The 27,649-nt window shown below is 40.3% G+C and overlaps 1 protein-coding gene across 4 annotated transcripts in view; it reads left to right on the forward strand.

Moving 5' to 3' along the window:
- The window catches only part of ccdc18 (coiled-coil domain containing 18), a 156,777-nt gene that overhangs the window by 95,109 nt on the left and 34,019 nt on the right, over nucleotides 1-27,649 (forward strand). For all 4 annotated transcript variants that reach the window (XR_011357961.1, XR_011357960.1, XM_069939270.1 and 1 more), the window contains exons 19-21: nucleotides 1,471-1,634; nucleotides 2,024-2,237; nucleotides 15,539-15,638. Coding sequence is in view for 2 of the 4 variants with exons in the window: in XM_069939270.1 (XP_069795371.1) it covers nucleotides 1,471-1,634; nucleotides 2,024-2,237; nucleotides 15,539-15,638 (478 nt within the window). In the remaining 2 variants the exon portion in view is untranslated. The remainder of the gene's footprint in view (nucleotides 1-1,470; nucleotides 1,635-2,023; nucleotides 2,238-15,538; nucleotides 15,639-27,649) is intronic.

Consider the following 27,649-nt stretch of genomic DNA (forward strand, 5'->3'; position numbering starts at 1 on the left):
TGTCTCCGCTCCATCCTCAACATTTATTGGAGCGACTTCATCCTAACATCGAAGTACTCGAGATGGCAGAGGTCGACAGCATCGAATCCACGCTACTGAAGATCCAACTGCGCTGGGTAGGTCACGTCTCCAGAATGGAGGACCATCGCCTTCCCAAGATCGTGTTATATGGAGAGCTCTCCACTGGCCACCGTGACAGAGGTGCACCAAAGAAAAGGTACAAGGACTGCCTAAAGAAATCTCTTGGTGCCTGCCACATTGACCACCGCCAGTGGGCTGATATCGCCTCAAACCGTGCATCTTGGCGCCTCACAGTTTGGCGGGCAGCAACCTCCTTTGAAGAAGACCGCAGAGCCCACCTCACTGACAAAAGGCAAAGGAGGAAAAACCCAACACCCAACCCCAACCAACCAATTTTCCCCTGCAACCGCTGCAACCGTGTCTGCCTGTCCCGCATCGGACTTGTCAGCCACAAACAAGCCTGCAGCTGACGTGGACTTTTACCCCCTCCATAAATCTTCGTCCGCGAAGCCAAGCCAAAGAAAAGAAGATTGGAGCTGCTGTAATGACAGTGCTAACACTGGTGTGGACCTGAGAGAGTGAGAAGTGGAGGCATAGCTCTGCTCCCCAGGGTCCTTCTGCCTGGTCCTGATGATGGCAGTTCCCTACATGCTTTAAACAGTCTGTGGACAAGATGATGGCACCTGTGCTGAGCAGCATATGATGAAAAGTTGCAGACTCTGAAAGAGCATCAGACTGTTGCAGGGCACTAGAGGCAGGGAGAATACAATCCGTTGAGTAGGAGAAGCATGGGAGAAGACCCTACAGAGAAGGTGGCCAGCATGGTGCTCAGCGGTTGAAGAACCCACACAGACTGTGGACTGTGTGAGACTTTTGGTCGAAGGACCCACACGGGCTGCAGGCTGCTGGAGTCTGGCTTATGGGAACCAGGTATCGGGACCAGGATTCAAGAAAGTGCAGAGGGCAAGAAGGGCTCGGATGCTGAAGGCTTCCTGATCGTATTGGAGGTTTGGATTTGAAGCTCGAGCTGTCAATGGTTTGAACAGGAGTGCATTCGGCTGCTGGAGTGCTGGAGGAGAATCCTTGGCCACTCAGTGTATCCGAAGGAACTCTCTTTTGCTTCTCTTTCTCTTATTCTTAGAGGTGCCTGACAATGCTCATATCAACTCTTTCTTTGCCTTATGACAGACAAAAATAGAAGTATATCATGTATATTACATTTTTATGTATTATAATGCGACAATAAAGGAAGCTTGAACTTAGAACCTTTTGTCTGATATTTTTAAATTGTATAAATAGCTAAGAATAAACCTACTTCTTGAATGTAAGTTGCATATTTACGTATCCACTGAAGCTTCAAGGACTTTGTAGCTGGGAACTGCACGTGATACACCACTCATGTTTGTTCCTTTGAATTATGGGTTTCATTTTTTTTAATGTACTCATTAGAGAATTAAAGATGGAGATGGAAAAATGCAAAGATGAAGTTACTGTATTGGAGAAAGAACTTTTTCACCTCAGACAAGAAACTGCAAACAAGGATGTTTATCGTAATCAATTAGAATTTACTCTGCAAAATTCAAAAGCAGAATTGAACACGAAATCTGAACAAGGTACTGTGTGAGTGTGTGTACTAACACATCTTTATTATACATTTTAGGTGCCATATGGCTTTACTTTTTATCCTATTTAGAAATCTTTGAGTTTTTTTATGAAATGTACAATTAAATACTATTGATATTAAGCATTTCAGCAATATACAGATAATTAATAAAAATTACTATGATCATACCTTCTAAAATTATTTAATAGAGCTGACTATCAAAAGCCTTTCATAATTTTAATTTGTTTCTATCATTGAATTGAATTTTCTTTAAATTTTACAAGGATTTCACCATGTTTCAGTACAACATTATAATATTCAATTGTTAAATACAACAGAGTGAAAGTTATATCTTTTTGCCTTTGTGTAAATATATTTTATTTAAAATATGCTGAATAGTGCATGATCTGGAGAAAAATCTGTGCCAAACTGAGACCCAGTGGAGGAATTCAGTGCAAAAGGTTGAAGAAATGGACAATCAATTGAAGAACGCGTATCAGGAATTACAAGACACATTAGATCAACTTAAGCTGCTTCGAGATGTACTTCAAAAGACTCAAAACAGCATCGAGGAAAAGAATTACACCATTGAAGAGCTCACGAAGCAACTTGGGTGAGTTACCAGAGTAGAAAAATAAACTATATGGATACTTAAGCTGCAGAGAAAAATTTGGAATAATTTATTTAGATTCTTTAGATTTTCATACCTACAATGTTTTGTTCATTCATAGGATATGGGCGTCACCTGCAAAGCTGACAGATTTTGCACTTTCTTAATTATCCCATTGACTGGATTGCTGTTCCATTTCAGAGTTGAGATTCAACCACATTGCTGTGGGTTAGAGCCAGGCACATTGATTTCTATTCCTGAATGAGTTTGGTGAAACAGATGAAGTTTTGCAACTGTGATTGCTTTCTGACTTAACTGAGTCACTATTCGAACAAAACCCAATATTAGTTTGAGGAACTAATCTTTCTTTCGAGACTTGTTGCAGTCTTCTAAATAGTGTAATGAATTGAGCAACTTCAGTTAATGGGCTTTCTCTGCTGTATTTATTTATCTGTTATATTAACTAATTTTTCTCTCTTTTATTAATGATATTAATCCTGGACTTGGTATTTCTTTTGTCTCTGACCACAACCTTGTTCTTTTATTTTCTCTAATTTTCTCATTAATCTATTCTCATGATGGCTTTATCAGCATCAATTCTCTGTGACAACTGTGGCCTCACCCTTTTAGAGCTATTCCCTGCATTGGTCCATCCCTTACCCACCTTCTCTCCCACTTAAGATTGTTTTCTTTCTTAAGCATTTGACAAAGGGTTTTTGGCCTGAAACAGCGGTTTCTCTTCCCACAGAAGTTGTTTGTACCTCCTGCATTTTCTATTTTTATTTTATAGCAATTCAGTATTTCTTATTTCCAGCACTTTTATTTAATAATTGAATTTTAATTCCTCAGGATGATTTGATAATCACTCAAGATCCAGACAATGAAAGTCTAGTAATGCAACCAAATCTCAAATTAAAATGCATTAAATGAATGCACTCTGTTTACATACAGTCCCATCTATTTACTTTGTCATTTGTGGAGTTCCATTTAGATTATTATGAACAGTTTTATCATGTGGAAGCTTCAATTGAATATTGAGAAACATTCAAAGTGCATTTGAAGGGTAAGGTTTGTTAACATTTCCATGAAATTATTGTCAGAATGAAGTTGCTGTTATAGTTTTGAAGTTTAATCAATTTGCAGTACATAAAAAAATATTTTTTGTTTATTAATGGATTAAATTATTGTACAGCAATGAGCTCTCTGAACCCTTCTCCTTTAACAATGGCGTGAAGCAAGGCTGCGTTCTCGCACCAACCCTCTTTTCAATCTTCTTCAGCATCATGCTGAACCAAGCCATGAAAGACCTCAACAATGAAGACGCTGTTTACATCCGGTACCGCACGGATGGCAGTCTCTTCAATCTGAGGCGCTTGCAAGCTCACACCAAAACACAAGAGCAACTTGTCCGTGAACTACTCTTTGCAGACGATGCCGCTTTAGTTGCCCATTCAGAGTCAGCTCTTCAGCGCTTGACGTCCTGTTTTGCAGAAACTGCCAAAATGTTTGGCCTGGAAGTCAGCCTGAAGAAGACTGAGGTCCTCCATCAGCCAGCTCCCCACCATGACTACCAGACCCCCCACATCTCCATCGGGTACACAAAACTCAAAACGGTCAACCAGTTTACCTATCTCGGCTACACCATTTCATCAGATGCAAGGATCGACAACGAGATAGACAACAGACTCGCCAAGGCAAATAGCGCCTTTGGAAGACTACACAAAAGAGTCTGGAAAAACAACCAACTGAAAAACCTCACAAAGATAAGCGTATACAGAGCCGTTGTCATACCCACGCTCCTGTTCGGCTCCGAATCATGGGTCCTCTACCAGCATCACCTACGGCTCCTAGAACGTTTCCACCAGCGTTGTCTCCGCTCCATCCTCAACATTCATTGGAGCGACTTCATCCCTAACATCGAAGAACTCGAGATGGCAGAGGCCGACAGCATCGAATCCACGCTGTTGAAGATCCAACTGCGCTGGGTAGGTCACGTCTCCAGAATGGAGGACCATCGCCTTCCCAAGATCGTGTTATATGGCGAGCTCTCCACTGGCCATCGTGTCAGAGGTGCACCAAAAAAGAGGTACAAGGACTGCCTAAAGAAATCTCTTGGTGCCTGCCACATTGATCACCGCCAGTGGACTGATATCGCCTCAAACCGTACATCTTGGCGCCTCACAGTTCGGCAGGCAGCAACCTCCTTTGAAGAAGACCGCAGAGCCCACCTCACTGACAAAAGACAAAGGGGGAAAAACCCAACACCCAACCCCAACCAACAAATTTTCCCCTGCAACCGCTGCAACTGTGTCTGCCTGTCCCGCATCGGACTTGTCAGCCACAAACGAGCCTGCAGCTGACGTGGACATTACCCCTCCGTAAATCTTCGTCCGCGAAGCCAAGCCAAAGAAAGAAATTATTGTAGAGGATCATTCCTTCAATTGAATTTTGTTTTTAATTCCTTGATCAAATGGGAATGACTTTTTGTATAAGGTTGCCATTGATAAATTATTAACTGTGCATTTCATCTTTATAATTATGTGGTCAAATCCAAGCAGTAGAACTTGACCAGTTAGCAGAAGTATCATTTTATGCTCTACAATTGTACAGTTTTAAATTGTTTTTCTTTAACAGCTCGATTGTGAGAGGCATTCAAGCTCCTGTAATAAAGGGGTTTAGCTGCGAGATGCCTTCTAAGATACAGGAAGTGATCAACAATCACTGATATCTCAGCCTGGATCTTTATAGTCAGAGGGCAGTCTGCTACTACAGTTCCAGATAGGGGAGCACCTTGATTTTTCAGATTCATTCAGATTTACTGTCAGAGTACCTTCCCAAGATCGTGTTATATGGCGAGCTCTCCACTGGCCACCGTGACAGAGGTGCACCAAAGAAGAGGTACAAGGACTGCTTAAAGAAATCTCTTGGTGCCTGCCACATTGACCACTGCCAGTGGGCTGATATCGCCTCAAACCGTGCATCTTGGCGCCTCACAGTTCGGCGGGCAGCAACCTCCTTTGAAGAAGACCGCAGAGCCCACCTCACTGACAAAAGACAAAGGAGGAAAAACCCAACACCCAACCCCAACCAACCAATTTTCCCTTGCAACCGCTGCAACCGTGTCTGCCTGTCCCGCATCGGACTTGTCAGCCACAATCGAGCCTGCAGCTGACGTGGACTTTTACCCCCTCCATAAATCTTCGTCTGCGAAGCCAAGCCAAAGACATACATGACATCACATACAACCTTGAGAAGATTCCTTTTTCATGCGAGCTCAGCAGAATTACTACTAATTGGTAGTACAAAAATAAAATGTACACAGCATAAACATGTAAATAAATAAAAGAACTGTAAACAGATAACAAATATAAACAAACTGATTGTGTTTTGTTTTGGTGTTTAATTCATTACCCATCTGTCATGCTTAGTGAATGATGACATGGATCTGAGCCTCTGGGCATATGCGAGCATTGTTTGCTCACTGCTACTCCAGGGGTTGTAGGTGAACTGGGATAATTGGGCAGCACTGGCTTCTGGCCTGAAAGACCTTGTTATCGCGCTGCATGTCTAAATTTAAAATCCAATGGGAGATAAGAGAGGGGTGGGGTGGTGGGGATGGTGGGGGGGGGGGGTTGGGGGTTAGTAGCATTACTGGTCAAAGACAGTATCACTGCTGTAGAAAGAGAGAATGCTGCAGAGGGAGTGTCTACTGTGTCATTGTGGGTGGAAATCAGAAATAGGAATCACTGTCCTGGGAGTCGTCTATCTTTTTCTTTCTTTGGCTTGGCTTTGCGGACGAAGATTTATGGAGGGGTAACGTCCACGTCAAATCAACATCAAATAGAAATAGGTGTCGGGACACCAAGGAACAGATAAGAAGGAAGATTTTGGGTGGTGCAGAAATTACAGGGTTATTATTATGGGAGACTTAAACTTCCCAATTATTGTCTGGTACCTCCTGACTGCAAGAGGGATAGATAGAGCAGAATTTGTCAGGTGTGTACAAGAAGGATTCCTGACACAGTATGTGGACCAGCTAACTGGAGGAGAGGCCTTACTGGATCTAGTACTGGATAATTAATGAACCTGGTCAGGTGACAGACCCCTCGGTGGGGGAGCATTTCATTATGCGTGACCACAATTCCCTGAGCTTTAGCATTGATGTGGACAGGGATAAAAGCAACAAAAATGGTTGTGTTTAATTGGGCTAATTACAATGGGATGAGGCAGGAGATTAGGGGAGTAATTTGGGAACAAATGTTTGTGAGAGAAAGTACAAAAATAATGTGGAGGATGTGTAGGGACCACTTTTGTTGGGTTCTGGATAGTTTTGTCCCACTGAGACAGGGAATAGATGGTAGGAAAAGGGAACAGTGTTTGGCAAAACAGGTGAAGCAACTAGTTCTTCTTTGGCTTGGCTTTGCGGACGAAGATTTATGGAGGGGGTAAAAAGTCCACATCAGATGCAGGCTCGTTTGTGGCTGATAAGTCCGATGCGGGACAGGCAGACACGGTTGCAGCGGCTGCAGGGGAAAATTGGTTGGTTGGGGTTGGGTGTTGGGTTTTTCCTCCTTTGCCTTTTGTCAGTGAGGTGGGCTCTGCGGTCTTCTTCAAAGAGGTTGCTGCCTGCCAAACTGTGAGGCGGCAAGATGCACAGTTTGAGGCGATATCAGCCCACTGGCGGTGGTCAATGTGGCAGGCACCAAGAGATTTCTTTAGACAGTCCTTGTACCTTTTCTTTGGTGCACCTCTGTCACGGTGGCCAGTGGAGAGCTCGCCATATAACACGATCTTGGGAAGGCGATGGTCCTCCATTCTGGAGACGTGACCCACCCAGCGCAGCTGGATCTTCAGCATCGTGGACTCGATGCTGTCGAGGAAGTAAAAAGCCATATATTAGATTTAGGAAGCAAAAACAGGAATGGTTCATGAGAATTAAATAGGCAGGAAGGAACAGGAAATGATTTAGAGAGTTCGCAGGGGGCATTAGAAGGTCTTGGCAAGAAGGATTAAGGAGAACAGAAGGATAACGGGCTACTTATGGATAAAGATGACAATATGCCTGGAGGTGGAGGAGATTGGGGAGGTCCTAAATGAATACTTTGCTTCAATATTCACCAGAGAACAGGACTTTGATCAAGGTGAGGTCAAAATAGAACAAGCTTGAGTGCTGGACCATGTTGAGATCAGGAAAGAAGAAGTGCTAGGTCTTCTTAAAAACATTAGGATTTATAAGTCCCCAGGGCCTGTTGCTGTGGGAAGGGGTTAGGAGATAGCTGGCGCATTGGCGATTATCTTTACATCCTCCTTGGTCACAGGGGAGGTGCTGGAGGATTGAAGAATGGACAATGTGGTCCCCTTGTTTAAAAAAGGTAACAGGGAGAATCTTGGGAATTATAGACCAGTGAGGCTTGTGTCAGTGGTGTGCAAACTATTGGAGAGGATGCTGAAGGACAAGATTTATGAGCATTTGGTGAAGTATTCTTTTCAGGGACAGTCAAGCATGGCTTTGTGAGGATAAGGTCATGCTTCTTGAGCCTAAATGAGTTATTTGAGGAGGTTACGAAATAAATTGATGTGAAGATAGGGCGGTAGATAGGCTTATATGGATTTTAGTAAGGCATTTGACAAAGAGTTTAAGCAAATTAAGTTCCTGGGAGTCATTATCTCGGAAAATCTTTCCTGGACCTTTCACTCTAATGGCGTGATGAATAAAGCATGCTGGCACATCTATTCCTCAGGAGTTTGCAAACATTTAGTATGACATCGGAAACCCTGGCAAATTTTGACAGATGTGTGACGAAAAGAGTTGCATCATGGTTTGGTATGGGGACACCAATACCCTTGAATCTAAAGCCCTGCACAAGGTAGTGGACACAGTCCAAGGCATCACAGGCAGAACCCTACCCACCCATGAGAACATCAACAGGGACCACTCTTGTTGGAGAGTAGCAGCACTCATCAAGGTTCCACATCACTCAGCACATGCTCTGTTCTCAAAGAGGTCACAAGACTCGCACCACCAGGTTGAGGAACAGGTGCTGCCCCCCTACCATCAGAGTCCTCAACCACAAACTCAATCAGGAATACATTTAAGGACTCTTACTTTTGTACTTTATTCATTTTTTTCTCTCTGTATTGCAGTCAGTTTATTTATATTTCTTGTTTACATGTGTATATTAAGCACAGTTATTTTGCACTGCCAGTAAGTGGATGTTCTGCCTCATCTACAAGAAAAAGAATCTCAAGGTTGTATATGGTGTTATGTATGTACTCTGATAATAAATCTGAAATCCACCTCCTATTACCAACTCAATTTAGATGCAATTAGCCAACTTGCCTTGGATCCCATGAGCTGTATCTTGATTGGCCAGGGTCTCATGTGGAACCTTGGCAATAGCCTATTGAAGTCTGTGTACATTCCATCAATCAAATGAAACTGGACTTGTTTAGAAATGCTTACTGGCGCAAACAACAAAATCCAAGAGCAAACAAGATTTTGTGGGACACAAGAGTTGGAAAGAGACCCAAATACTTGTGCTGTGCAAATGCAGTGATTCACATGAACTCAAATTCTATGTGTGTGACAAAGTGAAAATGCCACAGTAATTTAAAGAAAACCAGTTGCATGCTTCAATTCCTGCAGCAAATTCCTTCCAAACCCAGCCAGTGTTAACAACTAAGATGAGGAACTTATTTCAATGACAGGCAAACATAGCACAGTAATGGCAGTGAAAATGATACAGAAAATGCTGGTTTTGAATACAATGAACCTAATTATGAGGTGTTTTCTGGCACGTATAAACCATTGTGTCAAGTGAAAGTGGACAGGAGAAAGAAGTGATTATTCAAAATTGTGTTTTGCATATTGCAGTCCTCACCAACAAAATGCTTAATCCTTGAATTATTATTTATCTGTATGTTATGAATTCAATGAAACAAGCCAACATGACTGAGTATTTTCAGAAACAGTGAAGTAATTTGCAAAGCTTCCGATGTTATTTGACTCCAAGGGTATACTGCACTCTGTTCATTATGTACTTGTCAGCTAATCATTGATCAATAATTTCTTGTAGCCTATCGTAAACATAGTTTTAATATTTAAAAGGATGGATGGTTAAAGTGAATGGTTGTTTGCGTATGTGTGTGTGTCTTGTATTTAACTATTTGCTGCAAACTGTGTTAAAGGGTTAAAAGAATTTTCATCTTTTACAAATAGTTTTTTGTGCAGTACACATGGATTTGATTGGGATATGCTTCTATGTTAAAACCTGACGAGAAAATAATTATACTTTATTTGCAAAGCATATAAATGCAACAGACCCCACTGCAATTGCTTTGCACATTAATCTGTTAATATTTTCCATATGTTTCCAGGGTAAAACACTCAACATTGATGTGTAGCTGAAATAATAAGCAAATCAATGTTTGACAACTTTTTGTACCAAGCTTAAAATCAAATCATTATCAAGAATTCATATAGTCATATAACTGTCCTATATATCTGCCCAATTATATTTTTATAAAGTGAAAAGAGCATTCCTTTCTACTGCTCATCTCCATCAGCATTCCATGTTTACTGGTAACTTCTGACTAGGCTCATATGGCAACTATCTGGAATGGTGTTGAGTTGTGTACTTTAGTCCAGAGCAGCTGGAAGGAGTTACTAGGCAATCCAGAGAAGTTCTTAAAGTTTAACAAGTAAGGCTATCGAGGTTTTTATTGTGCGAACTGAGTTTTCTCCAGGCATAGTTCTGTCTTTTGAATTTTCATGCACAAATTCAGAAAATAGTCGTGTAGAATTCTCTCGATGGCAGAGGCCGACAGCATCGAATCCACGCTGCTGAAGATCCAACTGCGCTGGGTAGGTCACGTCTCCAGAATGGAGGATCATCGCCTTCCCAAGATCGTGTTCTATGGCGAGCTCTCCACTGGCCAACGTGACAGAGGTGCACCAAAGAAGAGGTACAAGGACTGCCTAAAGAAATCTCTTGGTGCCTGCCACATTGACCACCGCCAGTGGGCTGATATCGCCTCAAACCGTGCATCTTGGCGCCTCACAGTTCGGCGGGCAGCAACCTCCTTTGAAGAAGACCGCAGAGCCCACCTCACTGACAAAAGACAAAGGAGGAAAAACCCAACACCCAACCCCAACCCACCAATTTTCCCCTGCAACCACTGCAACCATGTCTGCCTGTCCCGCATCGGACTTGTCAGCCACAAACGAGCCTGCAGCTGACGTGGACATTACCCCTCCATAAATCTTCGTCTGCGAAGCCAAGCCAAAGAGAAAAAGAAGAAAGGACATGCAACACAATTGAAAATTGATGCAGATGTGTCAATCTTACACGTGCTTATTATGTGAGAGTCCCAGAGTTCACAAAATTTGGCCTGGCGTTTACAATTGTGATAAAAGTTTGATGTATCCAAAATGATCAGAGTGACCTTGTGACAGTTTGATTTGATCACTTGAAATTGGGTCAGGCCTTTCTACTTTGGAAAAATTATCAGCTTCAGTGGGAAGGCTTTCTGGTATACAACTCTGTGATTTAAAGGACCAACTGTACTGTTAATTCCGTAGTTTGTGCCAGGCCATTCTGAAGACAATCTAGTTGATTGGGGGACCGCTTTGTTTGCATACAGATTTTTGGTGAATGCACCACTACTTTCCACATTTAATACTCTTTGTCACAGGTGTAGCTGTGATGGTTTCACTGGGTGTGGTGTGTAGATTGGAGCTAGATATTTGTGTGGAAGACAGGCTCAGGCATACCCTGGGACCCCATAGAAAATAAAGAACAACAAGTCCTAAAAATATTCAGGGAGTCTTATTCAAATCTTCAGTTCTCTGAAGAGCAATACATCCAGAGACTCTGATTCTCTCAGTGAGTGGAGTCAGAAGCAATATGAAGCAGGAGATGTGATACTAAAGTTTATTGTCATCTGAGATTTGTTTGTTAAAATCTTAGATTTTCTGTGGTCAGAGCTATAGTTAAAACACTTTCATGGTCTGCATTGTACATCTGGGGATTTCACCTGCCTCTTTTAACATTAAGTATTAAGTACTATGTTTCAAAACCCATTCTGCACAGAGGGCGAGATCTTCACATATGGTATCTGATTATGTTTCAGGCATCAGCTGAGTACCTAGTAAAATGATAATTAGAGTGTCATCGGGATCCCCACTGTTGAATTCTGATGTGTGCATTGATTTGGTCAATGTGGACATCATTACTCAATAGAGAATATTGGATATTTATTCATAAACTGCCTTTTACACAAGCTTCCCAACATCCTTTGCCTGAAACCTCTGGTTCAAGATGGTGAAGTTGATAAAATTGAGCAGCAAGCACTAAAGGTTGGAGGGGAAAGAATTGTTGAAGATGACACAAGGATTTGAGGCTTTGTGGACAGTGAGGAAGGGTTAAAAGCCTGCAGAGGTATCTGGACCAGCTGGAAGAATGGTCTGCAAATTGGCAGATGGAATTTAATGTAGACACGTGTGAGACATTGCATTTTGTTTTTTTTTTAACTTTATTTATTTGTTCAAAAAACAAATAATATATGACATATACAACAATTAACCATAAACATGAATGTTATTTTTTATATATAAAAAAGAGAAAAGAAAAGAACCCCCCACCCCCCTTCAGCCAACTCTCCTAAGGAGAGCCAAAAAGAAAGAAAAAATAAAAAATATTAAAGAAAAATTAAATATACATATTAAGATCTAATCAATGTAAATCGAAATGTAAATATTCTAAATATAACAACCACTTGTTAATAAAAAAATTATAATTATCATGCGACACATACATAGTTTTTTCCATTAATAAACAATATTTCATCTCATTATGCCATCTATTAATATCAATCATATTTGTATCTTTCTACGTACTAGCAATATATTTTTTCGCTACGGATAAAGCTAAATATACAAAAGCAAGCTGAAACTTATCTAATCCCAAGCCTTTCAGAGGTTGCAAACTACCCAATAAAAATACTGTTGGATCTAAAACTATTTTAATCTTATACAGATATTCTAAAAACGATTGAATTTTCTTCCAAAAAGATTGTATATGTATACATGACCAAACAGCATGAAAAAAAGTTCCAACCGCATCACCACATTTAAAACACAAATCTGATTCATGAAATCCATACTTTTTTAATTTTTCAGGTGTTAAGTATAATAACGAGTATTTTTCAATCAGTTTCACTATCATAACAGATATCTAACCAATCATCTTCAGAAAAAATAAAACCAGTATCCGCTTCCCATTTATTTTTAGATCTATCCCAACCCTTTTTATCCATACCATCCTGTAATATTTGATACATAGATGAAATATAACCCCTCTCTGGTACCTTCATAAGAAAAGTCTCAAATGTAGTCATTTCAGGTAAAATCATATCTCTACCAAACATACATTTTACCAAAGATCAAATTTGATAATAAAGAAACAGAGTTCTTATCAATACCAAAATCTTCCCTCATCTGATTAAAAGATAAAAACTTACCCTCTTTAAAACAATCTCCCAAATTTTTCACACCTTTAAATCTCCAATGCAATAAACTTTGATTATGTATTGAAAAAGAAATAAGTTGATTATTATTCAACGGATTCAAAGCCAATAATTTACCCATAGAACCTATCATTTTTATTTTTCTTTATCCATAACTTAATTAAATGTTTTAATACAGCACATTATATTGTTGTAACAAATTCATATTCCACCTAAACAAAAATTGATGTATTTCAAATTCAGAAATACTTGCCATCTCAATTTTAGCCCAACTAGGAGGCCGTACCAAATCCATCAATGAGCTAATAAATTTAAGATGGGCTGCTTCATAATAATTTTGAAAATGTGGTAAATGTAATCCCCCTAACTCATATTTCCAAGTTAATTTATTCAAAGCTACTCTCAAAAATTTACCCCTCCATAAAAACTCCCTAACCATTCTATTTAAATCTCTAAAAAAAATTTATCAATACGGATAGATTGAAACAAATATTGTATACGCGGAAAGATATTCATCTTAATTGTATTTATCCTACCCATTAAATTGATCAAATCAGTTTTAATTTTTTTTCATTAACGGAACATAATTTAATTTATATAAAGATTGATAATTAACATTCAAAATTATACCCAGATATTTAATTCGATCAGTCCATTTCAAATTAATAATATTCTTATAAACTGAATAATCTCCTTCACTTACCTGTAATATTTCGCTTTTTTCCCAATTAACTTTATATCCAGAAAGACATCCATATTGTATTAAACACTCCTTCAAGTGCATAAGTGACTGAGCTGGGTTTGTTAGGTACACCAATACGTCATCAGCAAATAAATTAATTTTGTACTCCTCATCTAAAACTTTCATACCTTGTATCTGTGTATTTTGTCTTATCAGCTGTGCTAAAGGTTCAATCACTAACGCAAACAAAGCTGGTGATAAAGGACAACCTTGACGAGTTGATCGAGTTAACTTAAAGGGTTCCGAAATCAAGGCATTGCATTTTGGACAGACAAACCAAAGTAGGACATGGTAAATGGTAGGGAACTTAGAGTGCAGTAGAACAGAGACATCTGGGAATACAGATACATAATTAATTGAAAGTGAGGACATAGGTAGATGTGTTATGAGCCCAAAGGACCCCCAAACCCAGCAGCAATAGCTATTCACCAAGACAAATGGTTACTTTAACAAAAATTGCTTTTAATTATCTTTAAACATGAAAACAGAATCACACTTTAACTTATCACTATTGACTTAACTCCCTTCTAATTCTAAGCACATGTGTATGTAATGTAATGTGTATGTAATGTGTGTGTGTAAGTTCAGAAAAGTTTTTTGATTCACAGTCCAATCTCACTTCTTGTTCCTCCAAGTTCACTGGTTGCAGGAAATTCTTATACTGTGCACAGAATTTAACATTTATGAAGTTCACCCAGGCTTTGGTGCTTGAAAGGTAAATGGTTACTGCTTTGGAAGGTTCTTGTCAGTTTTCACAGAGAGATTTGTTGTTCCAGGACATCCACAACTGATTCCTTTTTTAATCAGCCACTCCAGTGTCTTGTTGACAAAACTTGCCCCTTCAGGGTTCTCCAGATGATAACCTCTTTCTTTCAGCTCACCACAGAGTGCCTTTTTATTTCTCTTATTCTCCTCTTGCATGAACCACAAGGGCTTTGACCAGGCTGAACTAAGCACTCACAACCCATCATCCAAATGGGGTTTTTCGCAAGGCTTGCTAGCTTGTTTTGTTCCATTTCCAGTTGCAGCTGCTGGCTATAATACTGTAGAACTGATCTCTGTCTGTCTCTCTTCTCTCTTTTTTTTTAATAGAGCAAAGATAAAGTTACATAGCCGACATTCATCTTTGGTACATAAACTCAACCATTTAGGACTCTTATCCCCCCTTTTTACCGTGTTGAAAGCCAGATGCGGGTGGTTCACACTGAACCAAGTAAAGCCGGGTTGGTGCGACCTTTCACAGAGCAAGCCGGCATAACCATATAACCGTTTACAGCACGGAAACAGGCATGTCGGCCCCTCAAGTCCGTACCGGTTCACTTGAACAGCTCCACTAGCTCCTCCGCAAACTCCTGAGGAAGTAGAGGCTCTCTTCATGATGCCATTGGTGTGTGGGTTCCAGGAAAGATCCTCCGAGAGCTGTCTCTCTGAGAGAAACCCTGTTTGACTCTCTCTGCTTGCAAAACCACATGACTTTAGAACAGCAAGTTCCCCTCCAGACTGTCTGCAGTTCCAGCAAGTTCATTCATTCACCTCTAAAATTAATTCATTTTTTTTTTCCCTCTCCAAAAGTGCAACCTAATCTGTTGTTTATTTCCAACATTCTCTTTTGATTCAGGTTTCCAGCCAACATGATCTTTCATTTCTTTTCTCTTTAGCTTCTGGCAACAAAAGTATTTCCGTTGCCTGATCAGCCTTGGTCTGCATTTGAATCCATACATTCCCTCCTGAACTCTGCTACCTCCCTCCCCCTCACCTTTTTGAATAATAAAAGTTTATTTTCTTGCTTAACAGTTTTGATGATTCTATTTCCTTCTTCACAGATGCTGATTATCAACTTAAGTATTTTGCTACAATTTATGCATCCTCTGTTACTGGTAGTTGATGTGGATTCTTAAAGTACAGCATTGTAATATTTTGAGTATAATATTGAAAGGTCTTGTTCTAATTTCACTGTAGACTGACTTATTTCATCATTTAATCCTTCATGAATACTTTGAGACTATTTTTGTTGATTAATTTTTTCCTCTTGTAGACAGTACAAAAGTGAATTGCAAGAGAGAGATTCAAAGATAATTGACATGGATCAGGCACTTAAAGATAGACAAAGGGAGCTCCAGCAGAGAGCAGCTCAGGTAATCTATGAAACAAATAAATAAACAATGGTCAGTACTTTATCCAATTAATAATTGATATGTATTTTCCATCTTCACAGAATATGTATAATTTTGCCTATTTTTTATTGATGTTTCAAGCATCAAATGTTTAAAGTGGCTTTGAATAGTTTGAATAGTTTATTGTGAGAAATATTTCAGTGGTCACTTGATTACTTCAATAGAGCAATAGTTGGGAATGAATCATTTGTGGGGATCTGTTCAACATCTTGAAGATGTGAGGTTTTAGCTTTTTGAGAGGTAGAGAGATTTGAGAAAATCTGATTTAGTTTCCTCCATTTGATGTAATTTTAGCCAATTATGTTTGCAGGGCAAAAACTAAGGATCAACATTTAACAGGATTTTTATTATTGACAAAAGAAACAGAAAAGGCTCAGTCGAGGATCCTTTGTGAGAACTAAAAAAGTTTAAAAAAAAAACAAATGTGTTTTGAGTTGTAGCAAAATGGAAGTGGGGGATTGGGGAGAAGGGTGATGTGCAGAGAACCGAGGAAACTTTTGTGAAATTGAGCACACCAAAATCGTCAATGGTAATAATTATTTCAGAAGATGGCAGCTGAAGAGAGAAAAGATAAATGGAGTAAATTAAAACTGAAAAATAGAGCCACGTGTGCAGAGAGAGCCAAAAAAGAGTTAGCTGAAATTATTGAATTCAGTAGCAAGTCCTGATGGTTTCAATACACCCAGACAAAAGATGTGTTGCTCTACCAACTTAGACTGGGCTTTTAACAGAACAATGTAGGAGGCTGAAAACAGAAAGGCCGGAGTGGAAGAATGAAAGTTCAAGCCATTTGTGGCTTGAATGGAGGTGTTTTCCAAAGTGATAATCCAATCGGTGCTTGGTTTCTCCTTTGAAGAAGAGACTGTGTCTAATGAATGCCTGTGCTAAATTAGAATGTGCAAATGAAGTGGTGCATCACCTTGAAAGGACAATTAGATTCTTGGATAGTGGAAGGTTAGGGGGTTGGGGGGGGGGATGAGGTAAAATGGCAGGTCTTGCATCTCCTGTAGCTGCACAGGAAAGTGCTGTGAGAACAGGAGCATTTGATGGTGGTAAAGAATGGAGAGAAGATTTGAGGAGGGGTCGTATTTTTTGATTATTGAAAGGGAAGGAAGGGAGGTGGGTGTCTGTGGAGGTGGCAAAAGCTGGGAAGTGGAAGGTGAAGGAAATCCTATCCATCTTCTTAATGGGAGAAAAGTGGATGAGAGAAGAATTGTTGGAGAAGAAAGAGATCTAGTTGAGGGGTTGCACATTGTGGAAGAACAAAAGCCAAAATTAATGAAAAAAGCCGCTAAAAGCACGAGTGTGGTAAATGGTCATCAGAGCAAAGGTAACTGGGAGAACAGTTCTTTTTTTTATTTTTTTCATAAATATACATAATTAACTCTTCAAAAAAAAACTTTTGGTCTTACAAAAATCAAACAAAATCACCCCCCCCCCACCCCCCCCCACCTTCTCATGGGGAGGTTGCATGTATTTATAACCATATAACAATTGCAGTACGGATACAGGCCATCTCGGCCTCTCTTGTCCACACCGATTTAAGTGATCTCCTTTAGTCCCACTTAGCAGCACCCTGCCCATAACCCTCCAATCCTCTCACATCCATGCATCTATCCAACCTTTTCTTAAATGCCAAAATTGACCTTGCTGCAACCACCTCTTCCAGAAGGTCGTTCCACTCAGCCACCACGCTCTGAGTGAAGAAGCTCCCTCTCATGTTACTTCTAAACCTTTGCCCCCATCCCTTAACTTATGACCCCTCGTTCCAATCTCACCTACCCTCAAGGGGAAGAGCCTATTCTCATCTACTATATACTATAGCAGCATCTTCTATTATTGTCCTTTTTATTATTGTAGTTATAATTGGGCCCCATATGATCCAAATATGGCTGCCATATCTTAACAAACATGTCATATTTGTTCTTTAAATTGTATGTAATTTTTTTCCATAGGTATGCAGCTATTCATCTCTGTAGTCCATCATACTATATGTAGAGGAGAGTCAGATTTCCAAGTAACTGCAATACATTTCTTAGCCACTGCAGTACATTTCTTAGTCAGCGGTCCACCCCTGTTATCCTTGTCAATATTTCAGCAATATCCTGCCAAAAAGGTCTTGCCTTCACACATGACCGTGTAGGAAGTAACAACATTCCTTTTTCTGTCCCACATCTAAAACACATCTCTCATATTTCAGGTTTTGATCTATTCAACTTCTATGGTGTAAGATATAGTTGGTGTAGGAAATTGTATTGAACTAATCTGTATCTTGCATTAATAGATGATGTCATACTATCCAAGCACCAATCAGACCAGCATCTTTTTATGAATATTTTATTTATGATTTTAACATAACATAACAATTACAGCACGGAAACAGGCCATTAGGCCCTTCTAGTCCGCACCGAACCAAACACCCCTTTCTAGTCCCACCTCCCTGCACAATGCCCATAACCCTCCATCTTCTTCTCATCCATATACCTGTCCAACCTTTTCTTAAATAATACAATTGACTCCGCCGCCACTATTTCTCCCGGAAGATGATTCCACACAGCTACCACTCTCTGAGTAAAGAAGTTCCCCCTCATGTTACCTCTAAACCTCTGCCCCTTAATTCTTAACTCATGTCCTCTTGTTTTAATCTTTCCTCCTCTTAACGGAAATAGTCTATCCACATCCATTCTGTCTATCCCTTTCATAATCTTAAATACTTCTATCAAATCCCCTCTCAACCTTCTACGCTCCAAAGAATAAAGACCCAATCTGTCCAATCTCTCCCCATACTCCAGATGCTTAAACCCAGGCAACATTCTGGTAAACCTTCTCTGCACTCTCTCCACTCTGTTTATATCCTTCCTATAATTAGGCGACCAGAACTGCACACAGAACTCCAAATGAGGCCGCACCAACGTCTTATACAATCTCAACATCACCTCCCAACTCCTATATTCCATGCAATGATTGATAAAGGCCAGCATACTAAAAGCCTTCTTCACCACCCTATTCACGTGATTTCCACCTTCAGGGAACGATGTACCGTTACTCCTAAATCTTTCTGCTCTTCTGAACTTAAATTCAAACAATTAACAAAGTAATCAGTATCAATTTTAACAATATCAGCATTGATTACAATTTACAATTATCAATTCTTTACAAAGTTTTCTGCAGAGTTCAAGCTCTTTCTATCCCCTCCCCCCACACCCTCAATATTTAACACTTAACTAACTACAGTTACACATGGCATTGAAGACACTCACAACAAAGGTGTGAAACTTATCAGGGTTTTATCGGTGTGTCATGGCATGGCAGCCAGAACTCAGATTATTTTCTTCTGTATGAACTTTTTGTCGTCAAAGTTGGGGGCGTACACATTTACTAAGGTCCAGGATTCTGAATATATCTGACAGTGCACCATTACAGATTTTCCTGTTCTGTCTGTGATCACATTCTGCATTCTCACCAGAACTCTCTTCCCTATCAGAATTGCCAACCCCCTTGCATTTGAGCTGAATGAGGAGGATGTTACCTGGCCCATCCATCCTCTTTTTAGTTTTTGGTGTTCCTGCTCTGTTAAATTTGTTTCTTAGAGAATAGCCAGATCTACTCCCATTATTATTTTTCACCTCCCTATTCAAGCCATTATCGTTGAAACTAATGCACTTTATAGTTTTAGCCATTGCTCCAGAAGCTCCCAGACCTGTGTTTCCCCCATACCTTCACTGCCCCGTATCTATCATTTATCCGACCTTTCTCCCTCAGCCGTCCGCTCCAGTCCACCAGGCCCATGACAAACCTTGGAAAAATAAAACAAAAACAAGGACCACAAACCCAAAAATGACATATAATAAAAAAAGTTCAACAAAAAAAGTAAAAGGAAAAAAAACCAAAGTACTACATCAAATGCTGACCCCTTGCGAACATCTATTCCCCATCTATAATTCCTTCCATTTAATTCTCCCTACTGCCCTCCTCTGGTGACGTCACCTTCCCCCCTCTTTACCACAGGCTGTGGATTTTGCACCCTTCTACCTCTCACACTTCTCCGCCTTCACCCCCAAAGCCCCCCTCAACCACTTCCATTTTTACAAATTCTCCCAATGTGTTTATTGGTTGCAGTGTATTTTTTACATACAAAAAAACATTGGTATTTGGCACTACAAACATATATACTATTTCTTACAAATCGGCAGCTGTTTTACAAACTCCCAGGCATCTTTGACTTCCAACAGGAACTTTCTCTCGCCTCCGACATTACGATTTTTAGCATTGTCGGATATCTAAGGACACATTTATATCCTTTGCTTGGCCATTCTTTTTATTGGCTCAAATTCTTTTCTTTGTTTTAGGAGGTCCACACTTATGTCTGGGTAAGATAACTCCTTATTCCCTTCCAGTTCCATTGCACCCCCCCCCCACCCTCTTGCTTTTGCCCCGACAGCCGCTGCACAGGAGCTTCACCAGCACTGAGTGTGGCCTTTGACCAGGGCCTGGGTGCAGGATGGGGCCCCTCTACCTCCACTGATCCCCCCATTTTCTCCTTTCCTAAGATCTCTGGAAACCAGCGTTGAAAAAATATTACAGGATCCCTTCTTTCTTTATCTTCTGGCGACCCCACAATTTTTATGGTTTTCTTCTGGCCATGGTTCTACAAAGTATCAATTCTCTGCCAGAGGTATCCCCTTTCTACCTCTCATTCGATGACCCCCATCTCCAAGTTACTTATTCTGTCCTCATTGTCCCCAGTTCTTTCTTCCACTTCAGACACCCTTTCTGAAAGTCCAATTTGGGCATTTTCCCATCCATCCATCCATTTTATTGTACAATTCTCCTGTTTTCTCCCTTAAGTCTCTGGTCAGTCTCTCCTCCATTTTTCCCATGACCTATAAAATTTCTTGTAATGAGGGCTCCGTGCCCCCTCCCCCTCTTGCCAATGCCATCCTATTCCGCCCGTGGATCCCAGGTCTTCCCTGCGCTTTTCTTCCAACGCCGTCTCCAACCTCCTCATCGCTTCCCATCTCACTGGAATCTCCGTTGGAGCCATCTACTGATGCGGGGCCGAGGTTTCCCTTGTTCTTCTTTGAGTCGGACTCCCCTCTCGAGGGTCGGACCTCTCTCCAGACCCCGCAACGATCGATCAGGGACCGCGTTGCTTCTCCTCCCCGGGTTGATCTCACCTCCCACTCCCATCCTGGGCAAGCCTCGACCATGCTCAGTGAGTCTTGCCTTCATTGACGGGACCTCCTGGGCTTCAGGCCTGGACTCAGCATCGTCATCTTGGCCTCCACGAAGTGGGCTGGATCTGGTGCCAACTGTTCCTCCTGCCTTGCTGGCTGCCTTTGCCTGGCTGGCATTTTTCTTTCCCATTATTTCCGGGTAAGGATCTTTATTTGCCTGTTTTTATTATTTTTGATGTTTATTCTTTTTAAACTATTTTTTAATCTTCTGATCCAGGAGCTCGAGGAATCAACATCCTGCTACTCCCTCCTCATCACATGGCCAGATTAGCATCTTTCTGATATTGCCACACCTACATCCAACTCCCATCTTTCTCTCGACCTCTGTAAACCTGGTTTTGCACTTTCTCTCTGGAGAGAATAGTACATCTTTGTAATAAATTTAGGTGTGTTCCCTAGCCAAATCGTTTGTTCCATTTAACTAATTTCAGGGGGTACCAAAGTTGGCCCCATCTTTCTCTCAGGAATGATCTTAGCTGTAGAGAATAGAAGAAAGTCCCATTAGCTATTCCATATTTATATTTTAGTTGTTCAAAAGACATAAGAAGTCCTTCTGCATTGTCATACCAGGAGTTTATTATTCTGTTGCCCAGGTTCATGGGCAGCACCACATTTTGACATAATGGTGATATCCCTATTTTATTCCGATACACTCATTGATTTCTTGTCATATTCTAAACATGTGTACTAATATAGGATTCCTTGTCTTTTTTGTTTTTAACCACATTCCACTTATAAATAAAGTCCTTCGCTGTCCCCTCTCTTAATGGATATAATTCTGATCCAAGAGGGGGGACTATCTTCTTCAAAGAAGAATGAAAGAAATCTAGCTTGTGCTGATCAATTATACTTCCTAAAATCCTGAAGCCGAAGTCCTCCCAGTTTATAATCCTATGTTAGTTCTTTCAGTGAAATTCTCAGCACCTTATTATTCCATAGAAATTGTGTTATATCATTATTTAATAATTTAAAGGATTTTTTTTTTAGGTAGTGCAATAGCGAGCGACTGGAAAAGATACTACAATCTTGGCATCATTATCATTTTAATTCAATTTACTCTTCCTGTTAAAGTGACCGGCAGGTCTTTCCATTTCTGTAGATCAACCTCTCTATTTTTTCTTAAAGAAGAGTGTAATTTAATTTGAATAAGTTATGTAGATTATTATCTGTCATTATTCCTTAAAAAATTTATTCCATCGGTCTTCCATTTAAATATACTACTTTTTTAATATCTTTCATGGTCAAAATTTGTCAATGACATTATCTCACTCATTTCCATATTTATTTTGTAACACAAAACTCTTCCATATTTTTCCAATGTTGTTTGTAATTTTATCAAGGACTCATCCGGATCAGATAAGTACAATAGCACATCACCAGCAAATTGATTAATTTTATATTCTTCTTGTCTGACTTTGAAGCCTTTTATAATCTAGATCTTTTCTTATAATCTCCGCCAGTAGTTCAATCACTAGGGTAAAAAGCGCTGGGGATAGGGGACAACCCTGTCTACCTGATCTTTTCTTTTTCTTTGGCCTGGCTTCGCGGACGAAGATTTATGGAGGGGTAATGTCCATGTCAGCTGCAGGCTCGTTGGTGGCTGACAAGTCCGATGCGGGACAGGCAGACACGGTTGCAAGGGAAAATTGGTTGGTTGGGGTTGGGTGTTGGGTGTTTCCTCCTTTGTCTTTTGTCAGTGAGGTGGGCTCTGCGGTCTTCTTCAAAGGAGGTTGCTGCCCGCCGAACTGTGAGGCGCCAAGATGCACTGTTTGAGGCGATATCAGCCTCAATGTGGCAGGCACCAAGAGCTTTCTTTAGGCAGTCCTTGTACCTTTTCTTTGGTGCACCTCTTTCTCGGTGGCCACTGGAGAGCTTGCCATATAACACGATCTTGGGAAGGCGATGGTCCTCCATTCCGGAGACGTGACCTACCCAGATCTACTCATCTGATATCTGACTATTCGTTATAATTTTGGCTTGTGGTTATGGTAAAGAGTTTTTTAAAAATCTAATTTATAAATATTTTACCTATGCTGAATTTCTCCCATGTTTTAAATAAGGAAGGCTATTCTAAGCAATCGAATTTTTTCTGCATCCAGGGAGACTATTTTACTTGGATTCACTTTGTTTTCCATATGTATTATGTTAAATAGTCTGCCAAGACTAAAGGAAGCTTGCCTTCCTTTAACAAATCCCACCTGATCTGTATGTATTGATTTTGGCAGATATTGTCCCAATCTTTTGTCTAGCGCCTTTGCCAATATCTTAGAGTCAGCCTTCAAAAGTGATATAGGTCTATATGATGAGGTTTTTAATGAGTCTTTTTCTTCGGTGGCACTGTAATTATAGCAGTTGAAAAAAGATTTTGGGAGTGTTTGGGTCTCCACTGCCTGGTCCAGTACATCCTTCATAAGAGACATCAACATATCTTTAAATTGTCTATAGAACTCAGGTGGGAACCCATCCTCCCCGGGACTTATTAGATTGTAAAGTTCCTAAAACCTTCTCAATTTCTTCTCTTGTGAAAGGGGCATCTAAATCGGTCTGTTCTCTATCCTCTAGATTTGGAAATTGAACATTCACTAAAAATTTGTCCATCTCTTTTTTATCTCCTAGTAATTCTGATTTATATAATTTTGTATAGTATTATCTAAAATATTTTTTTATTTCTTTTTGATTACATGTTAATATATCATTCTCTATTTTGATTTCATTTGTCATCCTTGATGGCTCCTCTGTCTTTACTTGCCTAGATAAGACTGTGTGCCCATTCTCCTAATTCATAGTATTTTTATTTAGTTTTTATAGTTTTTTTTTCATTCTCTATGTTTGTAATGCATTATATCTCCATTTTTTCTCCAATATTCTATACTTTTCTTGCGACTGTTACAAGCTCAAAGGACCCCCAAAACCCAGCAGCAATAGACATTCACCAAGAGAAGTGGTTTTTAAAACAAAAGTTATTTTTAATCAACTTCAAACATGAAAATAGAATCAAACTTTAACTTAACTCTATACTTATACTATATTCTAACCCAAATTACCCCCTTCTAATTCTAAGCGCACGTGTATGTAATGTGTGTGTGTGTGGATTTAAGAAAAGTTCTTTGGTTCACAGTTCAATGTCACTTCTCCTTCTTCCAAGTTCTCTGGTTGCAGGGAATCACCATACTGTGCACAGAATTTAACACGTATCAAGTTCACCAGGCTTGGTGCTTGAAAGGTAAATGTTTACCGCTCAGGAAGGTTCTTGTAGGGTTTGCAGAGAGAGATATTTGTTGCTCCAGGATTTCCACAACTGAGGTACCACCGCTAGTCACCTCAGAGTCTCGCTGATGAAACTTGCTCCATCAGGGTCTTCCAGATGGTAACCTCTTTTTTCAAGCTACCACAGAGTTCCATTCCTTCCTTTATTTCAGGAGAAACATCAAACAGATAGCACTTCCAGCCATCTACTGCTCTGGAACTTGCTTTCATCAGTTTCAAACAGTTTTTCCTGGATTGCACTTTTCAGTTACTTGTCAGTGTCCCACACACTGATTGACTGACTGAGCTGTTAACTCAACTCTCTCTTTTCCAACTGCCACTCCAGTGAAAAGCATGTGACTTGCAAAACCCCCACCTTCTTCAGCAAACAACAGGAGTTCTTTCTTCTTCTCAAGTTATTATCTTAGGTAAACAATCCAGGAGTGACCTTTCTGTGCACTCTGGCAAAACCCTTGAAAAGAGCTTCTAACAGCCATCGTGTCTCCAGTTCCAAACAATGGTCATTCATTTTATGATGTCAGTTCAATTAACACCTACTTGTGAAAGGTGCTTACATTTTCCAAGAGATCTTCAATATTTCTTCAGTCTTTCAAATAAGATATGTTTTAAAATGTGTGTATGTATGTGACCTACTCTAAATCTTATAAATTCTCCCCAAATATTAATATTGTTACACATCCGTGTTCTTTGATATTCTTTTTCCAGTTTTGTTATATCCTTCTACAGGCCATCCAATTCTGTAGTATATTCTCTTTTGAGATTTTTTTGTACAAAAAATAATTTGTCCTCTTAAGTAACCTTTTAAGTGTGTCCCATATTAAAAAGCTATTATCAGTGGAAGGGAGATAAGTTTCACAGAACAGTTCTATCCTCTCTTAATTAACTCACAAACTTCTTTCCTTCTCAACAGTGTGGCATTGAGATGCCATCTGTACGTATTTTCTTGTTTTTCCATTATCACAATAGTTAAAATTAATGTGAGTAATCTGATAGAAGCCTTGCCAAATATTTTGTTTTGATCACTCTACTTTTTAACTGGACAGATATTAAAAGCATATCAATCCTTGTATGTGAATCATGCATCCATGAATAGAACAAATAATCTCTTTCTACAAGGTTAAGTTGCCTCCATATATCAAATTTAAATCCTTCATAAATGATAATGTCATTTTTGCAACTTTTGCCCTTGTTACTGTTCTTGCTGATTTATCTAATATTAGATCCAAACTGAAATTAAAGTCTCCCCGACCAATATATTTTGTCTTCCCTCTGCTGCTTATCCTTCATCCTTCATAAAGGCTTCATTGTCATAATTTGGTGCATAAATATTAATAAACATCCTTGATTCTGCAAAAATTGTACAATGTGCCATTACAAATCTTCCGGTTTGGTCAGTCAATAGATTCTTATTAAGATCACTACTCTTCTTGCCTTTGAGCCAAATGAAGATGATATTATTTGTCCCACCCATCCTCTTTCTTTCAGCTCACCACAGAGTGCCTTTTTGTTTCTCTTATTTCAAATGAAACATGATGCAGCCAGACTTCTCCTCTTGTATGAACCACAAGGGCTTTGACCAGGCTGAACTAAGAACTCACAACCCATCTTCCAAATGGGGTTTTTCCACAAGCTTTCCAGCTTGTCCTGTTCCAGTCCCAGCTGCTGCTGCTGACTGTAACACTGCAGAACTGAATTCTCTCTCTGAGAGAAAGCCTGTTTGACTCTCTCTGTTTGCAAAACCACATGACCCTCTTAGAACAGCAAGTTCCACTCCAGACAGCCTGCGGCTCCAACGAGTTCTTTTATCTGTTGCCTTTTTGTAAACAATAATCTATTAGTGAAGTCTCTTGGGCACTCTCCAAAGCTTTTGTCAAGACTCTTGGCCCTGGACTGTCTGGCATGAACAGAGCTCCAATATTTTAAATAAGATCTGTTTTAAAGTGTTTGTATGTGACTTACACTAAAAAACCCTGCCCCAATTTATCTCCCAAAAACATATCTATAATCTTTCACAGTGAAAAAGAGCAGTTAAGGTAGTTGTGGGAGTTGGTGGGTTTATAATATGTCGGTGGAAAGCTTGTCACCGAGATGGAGACAGAGATCCAGGAAGGGAAAGAATTGTCGGAGATGAACCAGGGACATTTGAGATCGGGATGGAAGTTGGCCATGAAGTGAATAAAATTGACAAGCTCATCATGGGTGCATGAAGCAGCCCTGATGTAGCCATCAATAAAGCAGAGGAAGAGTTGAGGGGTCTTGCCTGTTTAGGCTTGCAGCATGGATTGCTCCACAAAGCCTACAAACAGGCAGGTGTAGCTGGGACCCATGCAGATACCCATGGCTACTCCTTGGATTGAAGTGAGACAAGTTAAGGAGAAGTTGTTTAGAGTGAGGATAAGTTCTGCCAGGCAGAGGAGGGTGGTGGTAGAGGGTGACTGGTCGGGTCTCTGGTCCAGAAAGAAGTTAAGTGCTTTAAGACCTTCTGTATGGAGGAATAAAGGGATTGGACATCCATCGTGAAGATGAGACAGTCCAGTTCATGGAATCTAAAGTCATTGAAGAGATGGAGGGTATTTGAGGTATCGTGGATGTAGCTGGGGAGACAATGGACCAGGGGAGAAAAGATAGTCAAGGTAAGATGAAACTAGTTTGGTGGGGCAATAGCAAACAGAAACAATAGGTTTCAGATGGTTGGGTTTGCGTATCTTGGGTAGAAGGTAGAAACAAGCAGTGCGGGGATGTGAGACAATGAGGTTGGTGGCTGTGGGAGGGAGGCGTCCAGAGGTTATGAGGTTGGAGATGTTGTTCGAGACATTGGTTTGATGAACTGTTGTTTGGTCCTGTGGGAGCAGTAGGTAGGAGGAGGTGTCTGAGAGCTGTTGTCTGGCCTCAGCAAGGTAGAGGTCAATGTGCCAGATCACAACAGCACCATCCTTGCCCGTTGGTTTGATGGTGAATTTGGGATTGTTGTGGAGAGAGTGGAGGACAGAGTGTTCGGAGAAAGTAAGATTAGAAGACAAGAGAGAGGGGTGGTGAGGTTGAGATGGTTGATGATTTAGTTGGAAATAAAAAGATCTAGAGCAGACAGCTGGCCAGGACAAGGTGTCCAGGAAGTGGAAGAAGGTTTAAAGTGGGAGAAAGGGTTTTGAGTGAGAAGAGTGGAGAGTCACAGGCATGAAAGAAGAGTTTGGCATCATGGCATGTGTGGAACTCATTAAGGTTTGAATGGAGGAGAATGAAGGGGAGAGTTTTTCCTGTGATATACTGGGCTGTGTTAGCTCTCTTTTGCAGGATTTTCTGCTCAGAGGTATTGGTACCTTCATACCAGACCATGATGCAGCCAGTCAGCACACCTTCCATTTCACCAACCATTCTCAACATGGGCTATACGCCCCTCCCTGCCCCTGTTCCTCGGGCCACAGCACATTTAAGGGGGGAGGGGGCGCTATGGTTTGAAATCAAAATATT

The sequence above is a fragment of the Narcine bancroftii genome, chromosome 5 (assembly GCF_036971445.1).
Source record: "Narcine bancroftii isolate sNarBan1 chromosome 5, sNarBan1.hap1, whole genome shotgun sequence".
Lineage (NCBI taxonomy): Eukaryota > Metazoa > Chordata > Chondrichthyes > Torpediniformes > Narcinidae > Narcine > Narcine bancroftii.